Source organism: Takifugu flavidus, chromosome 17 (genome assembly GCF_003711565.1).
Source record: "Takifugu flavidus isolate HTHZ2018 chromosome 17, ASM371156v2, whole genome shotgun sequence".
Classification (NCBI taxonomy): Eukaryota; Metazoa; Chordata; class Actinopteri; order Tetraodontiformes; family Tetraodontidae; genus Takifugu; species Takifugu flavidus.
Window position 1 is genome coordinate 2,699,029 of NC_079536.1, and position 13,012 is coordinate 2,712,040.

Genomic DNA, 13,012 nt, shown 5'->3' on the forward strand with positions numbered 1-13,012 from the left:
CACACACACCACACACACACACAACTAATAGCGAAATGTGGAACAAAATGTTGAAGTTTATTATGGAACATGAAATATAGATTCGCAGAGAAGCACCACAGGAGGTAAAAACACATTTAAATACAGATACAGCATAAAAGGCACATAATTAACAGTACAAAGGATTTTTTTAAAAATAAATTATACATGCATGAAGTAATGCATCGCAGCTTCCAATACAAAATTTAAGGCAGTCGGCGTTTGAAGACCCAATGTGAGAATCAGTGACATCTCGTGGAGACATAGTGGATAATCTTAAATAATTATCCAGTCTGTAGACATAAAATATTTTTTATTTTTCACCTGCTAAAATCATTGAGCAATGATGGTTGGAATTGGAGTCTTTCATGGCCAAACTACAGTAAAAAACACAGAGGAGCAACATCCCAGGAGAGGATGACTTGGGTCAATCTTGAAATCAATATTATACTTGCTACAGTAAGGTACACTTGTTTTAGAGTAATGCCACTTGCAGAATGTTCAAATCATTGTGAGCCTGATATGCGATCATACAAAATAATAACAGAGGAAAGTGATAATCTGTCATCATATCATCCTTACAAGCACTACACATTAAAATACACAAACAAGTACACACAGTAGTGCCTGCACTAAACGCGCGTTGGTCTCAAGTTTTTACGGCGAGTCAGTCAGTTCACACGTAAAAATGTAATGTTAAAAATGCACTGTGGGTTCATTTTGATCACGATGGATCGGGAAATGAACAAAAGCACTTGGGTTGATAGGTGATAAAAATGCACTATTAATTGCTGTAGACCTTATGGTATTTTTAACTTATAATTTAGCTGTAAGCTGCTAGCTTGTTTTAGGATTCTGTCAGCAAACCCGGCTCCAGACTCCAGTCAATTTCTGTCCTCTGCACATTCAGTGGTCCGCTCCCTCTCCCGGTGCCGCTGAATGGCCCGCCAGATACGGCAGAGGACTCCACCCCTGAAAGGGAAGGAAGAGAAGTTGGATTCAGTCCACTTCTCACTGCTTTTAAAGCGGCCCTTCGTGAGGGAGTCGGTACCGTAGACGGAGGCAGCGGAGGTCCTCTTTGCTGATGTCATCCAGGATGTCAGACAGCTTGTAGTCTTCCAGCACAAACTAGAACACAGCATCCGCTTTAAATCCAGTCAAAACGACGGGCAGCTCAACGAGCCACTGATGGCGCTAACCTTATCGATGGTGTCAGCATCTGCTCCCTGCTCTTTCAGCCAATCGGTGAGCTGCTTGTCCGGCTCGTGGTCTGCAGGGATGTGGAAGATGGAGGGAGGCGATATGTCTGGAAAATAAATTCTATTCATTTGTGATCTCATGAAAAGAAATCTCTCTTTTCCATGTTTTTAGCTATTACCCAGAGGTCTGTGTCTGACTTTGACCAGCTCCAGGTCGTTTGTTCTCTGCTGCAGCGTGGTTTTCAGGACCTGTTGGTACTCCTTCTCCTTCTGCAGCAGCTCCTCCAACAACCTACAGGGGGCAGCACAAGCATAAACTGGATGAGAATAGAGATATTCATATATTCATTCATTTGTTCAATATTGATGTGTTTTTGGAGATCTGCACCGGCTGGTTTCCTGTTTCAGCCTCCCCAGCTGTGCGTTCAGTTGATGATGTGAGCGCTGATGCTCCTGAGGGTGGGCGCACTGCAGCACGCTGGCGGTGTTGCTGTGGTCGGTCGTCGTCCCTGAATCGTCAGCGTGAGGGACTAAAACGGGAACAAACTCCGCCTCCTCTTCATCCACCTCGTCTTCCTTCTCTGCTCCCTCACACTCGGATGATGGACCGAAGTGGGTCTGTAGTTCTGCGGAAAGAAACGACTGACTCAAGTGCGAATAACAGCGTATAAACAGCATTTCTGCTTTTGTCCACTAGATGGGACTAAAGTGGTTCACAAGGATGCAGCAGTTGAACCCGCCCACCTGGTATTAAGATGGTGACAGCGGCCTGAACAGCTCTCCGAATAATGTTATCCATGGCAAACATCCAGTGCGGTTTGATGTGATGGTTTCTCAGGACTTTGTTTACCTGAAAATAGGTCACACACCAACCAAACAAATGTGAAAAATAAGCTGAAAGACCAGCGAAGTATGAGTTCATTCGTGGCAAATGTTTCCATGCATGTGCGTGTTTTCTGACCGAGTCCTGGAACCCGAATAGCACCAGCTGAATCTGGTTGATGGAGGTGGAGTCAAAGTCCAGGTCCAGCTTCAGCTTGGAGATGGTGGCCGCCATGACACGCCTCTCCGGGGAATGGATGAAGTCTCGCAGGATGCAGATGATCTGCTTGATGTGCTCGATTGAGAGCTGAAGAGCCTCGCTGCCCTGCACACACACACACACACACACACACACACACACACACACACACTTACTGATTATACGGTCACTTCGACCCTCTGGTGGTTGAAAAAGGATTGCTGATTTTTTAATTTGTTATTCTATTTTAAGAAATGTGTTTATGGTTGTTAAATATAACAATAATTTCGTTTTTGGAGGGTTTTTTGGATTGTATTTTACGGGTGGGGGTGGGAGTCATTTCATGGTTTTTTTTGGTGAATATATGGTAAAGACCTTCACCACACACACCTGGATGTAGTTCTCTCTCAGGTTGGAAATGACCTTAGCCTGGTCTTCATTGAGAACCTTAAACAGGATGGCCCGTCTCTCGCTGTCCTTCTTCAGCATAAATAGACCGCTGTCCCTGTCCTCAGGAGAAGGGGGGGCAATGCGGTCCTCAGACACCGAGCCCTCATCTGGAACACTGCGACAAACAAGCACCAAGGATGATATCACAGCAACGTCGGGCTGGTTTATCACTGGGTAACATACCACAGCCTTTATTTACAGATATAAGCCTCTCCTGGCTACCGTGGGTGGAGACGGCATGAGTTAGCGGTGCAGGTGCGTGCACGTTTCAGCACAAACATATGCAGATGCGTGAGTGTGAGTGCGTGTGCTCAACTGAGGCTCATAAAATGAACCAGGCTCATTACAGTGGTGTTGTAAAATGCAGCAGAGCATGTTGTGAAGACAATAAAACCACCAGCCTGAAGATCTTTTCACATGATCAGTCCTGACTCAGGAGGACCCGCCTGCAGGGTTACATACTTTAATACCGCAGCAGCATCCATAATAGGGCTGTAATGATGCACGATAAAAGTTCTCTCTTAAGCCACGTGTCGTTCCAGCAACGATGGTTAGCATCAAAGCAAACAGACGCGGAACGCTCAAAAATGGGTCAAATACTGTATAGGCGGATGGCATTTCATATGGGATCAGTAATTGACCATTGCTGTGGTTCTGAGGTGGAACTTAATGGAGTTCTAAGGACTGAGATGAACTACTGAGGTGTTCTGACAGGATATTGGAGGAACCCATAGACACTGAATGGGGTAGCTGATGGGCGGAGGTTCACAGCTCAACCAGAACTCGTGGAAAAACCTCTGAGATGTCCTCACTCACCTCAGGTAGTTCGAGTTGGGGGGCTTAAGCAGGTTTTCTGAGCCTGAGTTCTTCTTCTTCTGGAAAAAAATGTCCTGTTTGGAGTCGCAGTCTGGGCTGACGGAGCCGTGCTCGCTGCTGCTGCTCCCGATGGCCTCGCACTGCAGCTGCACCGGTAAGGAGATGATGCTGTCTACAGAAATATCGGCCGGAGATGCCAAAACAAATGATCCCGTTGGTCAACACACAACAGCCTCAGTGACCCATTCCTCATAAAATCCAGAAAGTTGAATTTGGAGTATTATTCAAGCATTACAAATTCGGGGAAGGATTTTTTTTACCAGTACATAATCCCACCACCAGGTGGCAGGCAAGAGTCGTCTATGCGTGTGTTTGTTGGTGCTGACCTGGAGGTTTGAAGGCGATCTTGCTCTTCTTGCCTTTAGTGTTGTGTCTAACGAAGGTGTCTCTGAGGAGGTCGGTGGCGATGGCTCTTTTCAGAGGGTCCGGCTCAAAGCAGCGCAAAATGAAGGACTTGGCCTCCAGAGACAAAGACTCTGGGATTTCTGGGTGGATTTTAAACATCCCCACCTGTAACAAAAGAGCGTCAACTCCCACGTCCAATTTAAAATAATCATACCAACTCACTGGTGCACACCTTAAACATGGCTGCCTGCGGTTCTCCCAACTCATGAAAAGGAGGCTTCCCGGTAGCCATTTCTATGATGGTGCATCCCAAGGACCAAATGTCTGCCGGGGCCCCGTACCCACGAGGGCCTTTGTCGATGATTTCTGGAGCCATGTACTGCAGAGTCCCTGCAGACAAAATTAATAAAAATGTCATATCAGTGCCAAGAAAATCTTCATCAACAAGTAACTGCTCAGAGGCAAAACCGACCACCTGCAGACTGAGTTACCTGCCCCTTGGTGACACTTGTTTGGATAATTTGTGGATGTGTTTGTATATTTGGACAAAGAGAAAACCATAGATACAGCAGATATTGTGCAGCTTTTTTGGTTTGTGGTCGTCTCCAGTCAGCCAGTCTGCTCAGATTTGGCATCTGCTCTCTAACTTGTGGTTTAAATATTGAGACCAAAGAAGAGTGCAATAAAAAGAAGGCAGGAGAGGGCTCAGACACACACCTGCTAATGAAAGTTAAACACCACTCTGCCCCTGCCTGATTAGCTAATTTAATTACACACCTCACAGGCTTCTGGAGGACACCAGATGGATGATGAATAAGCATGAAATTTAGACGTGCTCGTGTGTGCGAGTGTTTCCATAGAGGCTGCCTGTGGCTCTTGACATTTTGAGGGTCATTTGACATTTACACTCCAAGTTTTGCAGCGTTTCTATGGCTTCACTTGTCCTGAACAACCTCTGGTGACATTGCAGATGCGTTTGTTTAGACAAAAATTCTTTTATCGCCGCAGTATAGCCGGAATAATTACCAGTGCAAACTTTTATTTCACAGTTATATTGCTAGCATGCTAAAAATACATTGAGCATTGTAAATGTCGGGGGCGCTGTATAAAGATAAAATGTTTTTGTGCACTGGAAATCAGCTGGAGAGAAGATAAATTTATAATCTGGTAAAAACAAGTTACCGGTGAAAGTCTCTGTGCAGGGGTTGACTCCGGCCAGCCGCTTCGAGGTACCAAAATCTGAGATCTTCAGCACGCCACTGTAGGTATTTACCAACACGTTGTCACCCTAAAGGATACAAAGAAAGTGAAAAAATATGTATGTAAGATACATGTTTGAATTTTACCCCATTTTAAATTATGTGAACATTTGGTGTTAATATGTTTGTGGGCTGAAATTTCTGTCTTCTGTTATCTGGAGAAGCATGAAGGCACCATATCTGCACCCAAATTACTGTTTTGCTTGTGGTTCCCTGAATCTTTACGTTATCAGGCCCCCCTGATGTGGAACCAGCCCTCTCTAGTTTGACAGTTAAGGTGAAAATGTTCATATTTTGAGTCCCTCAGCTTGAGACCCTCCTCTCCCAGATAACAAACCAAATCTTTTCATGTATGAGGTATTTGTTCTTCTGCTTTCTCTCCTTCCTTCCCTCTTCCCCTCTCTAGCTCCCCTACCCTGCTGGCCAGCAGAACGATCCTCCAGTATGAGCTTGGTCCTGCTCAAGGTTAAAATGAGCTCTTCCTACTTCCTACGCACCATATAAATCAAGTTAAATTCAATATTGCCTTTTTGAATACTCAACCTTCTGAGGAAAAGAAAAACTGAATTCCACATCCTAAATACCTTGATGTCCCGATGGACGATCTGGTTGTCGTGTAGGTACCGGAGTCCCTCCAGGATCTGTCTGGTGTAGAAGATTATGGTTGCCTCCTTCAGGGGGCCCCACTTAGAACGCAGCAACGCAGAAAGACTTCCTGGAGGAAAGAAAGAAGGAGTGCCCAAAATCTTGAAATGGGAAGATGCCTAAGCAGTTAGAAGGACGACTGAGAGGTCACGACGGTCCCTGATCTGTCTCCCACCATCTGGTCTGAGCTCTGCCGGAGCCGCAGGTTCCACTGGAGCTTTCTGCAACATCTCACATTCTTTGACACATAAACGCACCTCCTGGCACTTGCTCCATGAAGATCTTAATGTAGCCATTCTCTGAAACCGATCCCAGATACTGAACAATGTTCCTGTGCTTCAGGTACTTGTGGAGAGCGATTTCTTCATGGAGGGGTTGCGAGTACCTAAATCCCGGGAAAAGCAAGCGACAAACTGGTTTATTCCTCATTCCAGGTCCATAAAGAAAAGAGTCCTGGTTGACTTACCTGCTGTCTCTCTCGGGGATCTCCTTGATGGCGATCCGGACCTGGTTGCTAAGGTCTCTCCCTGCATACACTACTCCATAAGTACCCCGCCCTAATACCACCCTATCGCCCGTCTCATTGGTATCATACTCATACTGCAAGGAAAAACACACACTTTCTAAAAATAAGGCAATCGATAAATGTTATGAAATCATTCCTGCAACTATATTTGTGCCTCCTGACCTCCAGCGTATCTGCATCTCCTTCGCCCTCCAGCTCCACAGAATTGCCTGTACCATCAGATATCATCTCTTTCACTGTGGAGCAGAAACTAGCAGAAATGTTTCGCCGTTATCGCTCCAGTTATTGCGTCGACTCGCTCGTGGTCAAACACGAGGCACGCACAATAACACGAGCACAAACCAACACGGACACATCTAGAGGTGTGTCCTCACCGACCGCACTGTTCCTCCGTGGAGAAGTAGATCTGGAAGTCGTCCGAATTGTCGTGGACGTAGAGGAAGCAGCAGCGCTCGTCGAACTTACTGATACTACAGACAGAAACGGCAAAGAAGATGGAATAAATAAATTTTCCAACCAGCACACAGGAAAACACATTTAAACTCATACCTGATGCCTTTTATCGACATCGCAGTGAAGTTCCACTCGTGGATCCCTTTCTACAGTTAAAATCAGACATAAGATCTCTTCACACATGATCAGGACTCAGGCCAAAAGTCAAATTCAAAGTTATCCGCCGTATTTAAGAGGTTTAATGGGGGAAAAAAATGTGTGATTCTCACTGTCTCAGCTGGAGAAACATGCCAGATGGAGACGTTCTTCTCTTCAGCCTCATTGTTGATGGACACATAGGAAGGCTGGTAAACCTTCGTTGGCTCAAGTATCAACACCTGGAAGAGTAAAAGAGAGACCAGTCTGGAGCGCTTCAGAAAACCAGATTAGGTTTCTCAAGTGTTTGGGGCTGTTTGTACTGGAAAACGCAGGCGGTTGGTGGTCCCCTGCGTGGCCTCTACGATAATGTCCATCCAGAAGTTAAGCCTCTCCCGCTGGGGGGAATGGTCCACTATCTGTTTTTTAAACCTCTGAATCAACTGCAGATTCTGCACAACAGACCGAAGGTACCTGAAGGAAATACACACACACATTAGGAACTAACTCCAATGTTGCAAAGAGATTTTAGCTGTTTCAACCACGAGAAGTAGCAAATACCACCAAACCCATAAAGACGCTCGTTTGTCCAACAGGGAATGAAACAATGGCAGTTGTTGATTAAAAGCTGTTCATAGTATACATGCTTACCAGAGGGGGGGTTTGAGTTTAAAGAGTTTCTCGGCAGCTTGGGTAGCTTTGGGGACATCATTGGCTAGCATGCTAACAGTGAAGAACTGGCCCACGTCCCAGTAATTATTCATTTTCTCCAGGGACCCTTTACGGCCCAGAAGACTATTCAGTCTCACACCTGAAACATCAGATATAAATGAGGAGAATGTTTGGGTGGTTAGACTAAATTTCATTTTTTCCCACCATTTTGTAACAAACCTATTATAAATCTGAGAGAAAGGAAACATGAACATGATTCTGTGACATCATTGGGGACTGTTTCAAGGTTTTTCAGCACTGTGGACATCTCGGCAATCAACAAAAGTAAGTAAATACCAGTACAAGGATTAGATTCGTACCAATTTTCCTCAATTCCATGGAGTTCTCAAACTGTTGACCAGCAACTATGAGGAGGACAGTGAGGTTGATGCCAGAGTAAAGAGTTGGCTGCAGCTCGAATCCCTTTCTGTACCTGCAGGATGATAAATGCCGGACTAAATTGAGCAATTATGTTTCCTTCACAACATCTAGTGCAAAGTGCAAAAAGAAAAAGAAAACAGGGAAATCCATTAAAGCTGTGCGTGTGCTCTCACCAGTGAATGGCATTGTCCCTGTTTTTGGTGTCTTTGCAGTCTGAGTCCAGGAAGATGTCTTTGTAAATGCGCCCGCAGAGGCAGAACATGTCCGGGGCTGGATGTTCACACGACTGCAACACCTGCAGCATCACTCCGAGGGCCTGCTCCCTGTCTCCGGGACTGTTCCTCCTGCACAAACATGGGGATTTAAAGGAAACTTCGCCAACGACGCTCATAGAAATACTGAAAAAGATTCTACCTGTTGAGGGCAAAGGCGAAGTGGAACTGGATCATGGGCTGAGTGGCCAGATCACAAGTCGGGAGCATCTCCAGAGTCTGGACCAGTTTCACCATTGCGTCGTAGTCCTGATTGTCACAGGAGGTAGATGGTTTTCTCTTCCACTTTCAACAGTATTCACACACATGTTGCCTTCATGTACCTGTATGTCTCTGTATGAGAACAGCAGGTTCATGACAATATCCTGGGTCAGAACCTCCGTGTTGTCGATGCGTAGTTTGATTCGGGAAAGCTCCTTCGCGAGCTCCTCCCCCTGATATTTCTCTCTGGCCTTTCTGATGTCATTTAGCAATGTGTCTTTATAGGAAGCACTGCAAAATATGTTTCACACACAACAAGACTCTAGGCTGGAAATACTTGTGGATCTGACAACAAAAATGAACATCTTTTCCCCCCCGTAGATTCCCCCTTTGGGGGACAATTAGAGGTTCTTAGATCACTGATGTATCTGTGTGCCCCACCAGGAAGTGACATGGATGTCCTTCAGCAGGCTGGTGAAACGATCTGTCAGCGGGACGCAGAGCGGTGCCAGCAGGTTGTCCCAGTTTGGCTGCATGTATTCACTGGCCCTGCGCTGGGCATCACTCTCGCAGCACGTGTACTCGTGGTTTGGGGTGACGATGTAGGGGATGAAGTAGTAGTTACCACTGGAGGCCTGGGGGGGAACAGATGTGCTTATCTCAGACAAACAGCAAATGAAGGCCATCATGGGGGAAACATCATGAGGAACATGGGCGGTGAGAGCAGGATTATAGATCGGGACGTCATGCGCGGAAAGCACAGCTTATAAGGCTCCTGTGGCTGGTCTTTACCCCCGGAGAGTTAACACACACACTGCTGCTTCTATTTATGACACCATAAACAAGCCATCAAAATGCTCCTGGTCATGCATCTTCATTTTAATAGTCCTCAGTGTTGTTTGATGCTGCTGGAAAGGGAGGTTTCTCAGTGGCAGTTCTGTCAATCAGAATTGTGAGGGCGTATTGTTCTGTAGACCCATCCTTCACAGCCTGGTTAATGCAGGTCCAGTGTTTAGTTTAGAGACATGCTGTTAGGGTAAACGCCATGATCAACGACGCAAACCATGAGGTTGGTGACCATTAGCTTCTCCTCCTTTGCTAGGAGTATGTTAGAAACTCTTGCAAAAAGCCAGAGTGCTGCCTGATACCTACTTTGTTGCGCAGTCCAGATCCTCTGTACTCGGGGGGCAAATGCATCCATGGAAACCCTACAGCTGTAGAGCGAGCAGCCTTCTCCAGAAACACACCATGATGGTCAGATCATAGAAATCAGTCACTTAAAATGACTTCAGAGGACTGGTTCAGGAAACGTCCATCCATGATTTGGGCAGTTTAACCAGGGACAAACTTTCTGTCGCATCTCTGGGTTCATTATGTGACACTCACATCATTCCCAAAAAAGCTACATCCCACTTGTAAGGTGTTACTTTATGGGAATTAGGATATAAAACCACATAGAAATGTGAGGAAAAGACACTAGCCGCCAGTCGGTTTATTTATTTATTAGTGCATTTGATCCCTCAAAATATAAAAAGTAATCAAATTTAACAGTTATTGTTGAGAATTAACAGTTATTGTTGAGTTATTGTATAACAGTTTATTGTTGAGCTGAGAGTCCCCTATTAGTCCTTTAAAAACATAGGTGCACGCGCGCGCGCGTGTGTGTGTGTGGGGGGGGAGGGTACACGTGTGTGAAAGGACAAAACAAAGCTGTCAATAACATTATCCTAAAAATAGACCGGTGTGGACCAACATCACTGTAAAACACACACACACACACACACACACACACACACAGAACTTACTGTGTTTTTCTGTGCCACCATATCCTGCAAGAATGGAGAAAAAAAGTATTTTGAAAACAAAGAAAATTCATTTGCATGTTGTCTACTGCATTACTATTTGCTGATAGTCTCGGCAGAGGAGGCCGTATAACACACACACACACACACACACACACACACACACACACACTGGCCTCTAAAGGAGGAGGTGTGAAAGAATAAGCACGTGTGCATACCTTCAGTGACTGAGCAGTGTCAGGGTCAGTGTCATGGTACAGAATGACGTTGTTGGCCATGTCAAAGCTCTCCCTCACCCCCAGGTGGTAAAACAGGGACGGCTGCCGGAACACGTCGCTCATGTCGACAACGGCGATGTCTGAAAGGAAAACATGGGGCCCGATGACAACAAAACACCACAAACGAATCTATGACCGGCCAGACCTGCAGCAGAACCCTGTGGGAGGTACCAGGCTGTGTGGAGGAGGAAAACAGGCTGACATATCTAAACATGTTACAGCAGCAACATGCAACAACAGGCCAAATACCTGAGACCTGCAGCACTGTGGCAAAAAGAAACAAGAGGATTTTAATGTTCTCCTCAGCTGCAGATGTTCTAAATCATTGTTTCCTCCAGTTCAGATTAGGGACAGGTAGATTTCCAAAGTCTTTGTCTTGAAGGCAAGTTGAACAATCACTTCCTCCTCTCGACATTCACCTGTGGGGTGTAAATTCCAGCCCTGCTGCTGCGATTTATTCAGTCATATCAGACAGATCCCGCTAGAAACGGTCAATAATACAACACAGGTGGGCGTCAAACGTACTTCATGCCAGTTTAACACGACAGCACACCGTCAGTGTCAATGTTATTATTCTTGGGTTTCACATTCAACTCGGGTTGCGTAAAAGTGCCTCGCCCGCACTTCCCATATGTTGAAACCCCTTTAAAAGAATTAATGAGTCCCTGACTGATTTAGTATTACAATTTAGACCGTAAAGTGAGTAAAACCACCGGATTATTACGCTGACACACACCTGCATCGTAGAAACTGTCCAGCACCGATGTTTCTCCGAAGTCCAGCCGTCCGAAGGTGACCGTGGTCAACAGCGCGCTCTCCGCGTCGCAAGCTCGCTGCAGGCACTGCAGAGCTCCCGACTCCGGGCTGCTGGCCATCACCGACTTCAGCCCGTCGTTCAGGACGTACACCACCCGCAGGGACCGCTGCTTGGTCGGAGGGCTGGGGCTGGACACCTCGCACCTCTCCCGCTCCACCGCGCATGGCCCGGCGGAGTGCTCTGCTCCCATGTCGGCGACCTGCGCGCTCTGTCCCGCGTCCATTCCGCGGAAGTCTCTCTGCTTATCTCCGGGTTCGGCCGACTCCCTTCGCTGTTCCTCCGCCGCGGCCTCCTCACGCTCACTTGTTGCCCATCTGTCGTCGCTGGATTTGTCCCCCCATCTCCGCCTCATTAACTCTCATCACCTGCGCATTATCGCGCACCAAGAAGCCCGATTCAGCTAGACTGGATCGGACCAGATCCACCGGAGGCGCACGGGCCGAGAGAGAGGGAACTGTCCCAGAGTTCTCCGGAAGCTCTATATTCATCTGTGGTTAACGTCTTTATCTTCAAAACAGTGAGAAACATCGTCAGTTTTCCGAGTTTGTCACCAAGTAATTAGCGGCGACCTGAAACCTATTTAGAAATATGACATTTATCAAGCATTATTTGGACTCTTTTTCAATAATTGAAGCTTTTCTGTTGTGTCCTTCATTCAGTCACTGCTTCCTGTTTAATATACAATCTGGATTTTGTCCCATCTGAAATGGTATCTCCATCTAAATTTATCATCCTGCTCTTCTCTCCACAGCAGCCAAGTTATTCTCAGTTACACTCATCTGTAAATAAAACCAGAGCAGATTTTACCCACGATCTCAGCATGTAGTAAAACCCACCACGGGTGCGACTGTTGTCTATGTTCTCTGTCAACATGTCAGATTTGTCCAAATCTAAACACTATAATACTAATATAAAACTAATGCTCCTAAAAACATCATGCTCTACTCAATTACCAAGGCCTTCAAACAGCACTTGCTTCTAGCCAGGACGTCCATTGCAAATCCAAAGATAGGAAAATAAAATTTGTAAAGAAGCGCTAACTTGTCTTTACATTTTTGTTCACTATTTCTTGCTATAATCATCTACAATCATATGCTACTATGCCCTCATCTTCCCTCCAATTTTACGAACCCTATAGCGCCCTCTGGTGGTCCCCAGAAAAGTTTAGGTAGCTATCTCCCACTAAATAAATTGTGGCCATAAAGATTTACACTGTAATATCAAAACTTTTATGAAGAACAATCATTGTGTGTATGTTTGTTGTCGCTGATATCTTTGCCTCACACATTATGATGCTCATTGTTGTGTCATTTTGCAAATAGGGAGGGTGAGGAAGGACAGTGAAGGGGGTGGGGGTTAGTTTGTGCTGCTATTATGTCATAAAATAATAACTCATTCATTGACTTAAGTAGCCGTGGTTAATTTTTAACTAAAAAGAATTACAATATTGCAAAGCCTACACTGGTACTTCATGAAAAAAGGTGGTTTCACAGAATGTGTTTATCCCTCGAACCATGTTTTTAAGAATGCTATTATCAATTTTAAGCAAGCATTTTGTCCCTTTTATTGTTCAACAAAAGCAAGTTGTAAAAGGATTTTCTTTAAGAAGAAGAAAATGCACAC

The 13,012-nt window shown here is 45.6% G+C and overlaps 1 protein-coding gene across 1 annotated transcript; it reads right to left on the reverse strand.

Annotated features, from left to right (window-relative positions):
- Window positions 1-36: 36 nt before the first annotated feature.
- On the reverse strand, window positions 37-12,660 carry map3k15 (mitogen-activated protein kinase kinase kinase 15). Its single transcript, XM_057013504.1, has 29 exons — window positions 11,309-12,660; window positions 10,513-10,652; window positions 10,298-10,321; window positions 8,934-9,127; window positions 8,615-8,783; window positions 8,434-8,540; window positions 8,193-8,363; window positions 7,959-8,071; window positions 7,579-7,738; window positions 7,251-7,401; window positions 7,062-7,169; window positions 6,889-6,938; window positions 6,714-6,809; window positions 6,502-6,589; window positions 6,280-6,413; window positions 6,071-6,198; window positions 5,753-5,883; window positions 5,092-5,197; window positions 4,142-4,299; window positions 3,891-4,074; window positions 3,505-3,676; window positions 2,629-2,803; window positions 2,179-2,364; window positions 1,962-2,067; window positions 1,606-1,843; window positions 1,397-1,509; window positions 1,218-1,324; window positions 1,070-1,146; window positions 37-990 (listed from the first exon to the last, which is right to left on the reverse strand). Exons 1-29 carry the CDS (start codon window positions 11,739-11,741, stop codon window positions 903-905), a joined length of 4,107 nt encoding a protein of 1,368 aa, XP_056869484.1. The 5' UTR covers window positions 11,742-12,660; the 3' UTR covers window positions 37-902.
- Window positions 12,661-13,012: the final 352 nt, after the last annotated feature.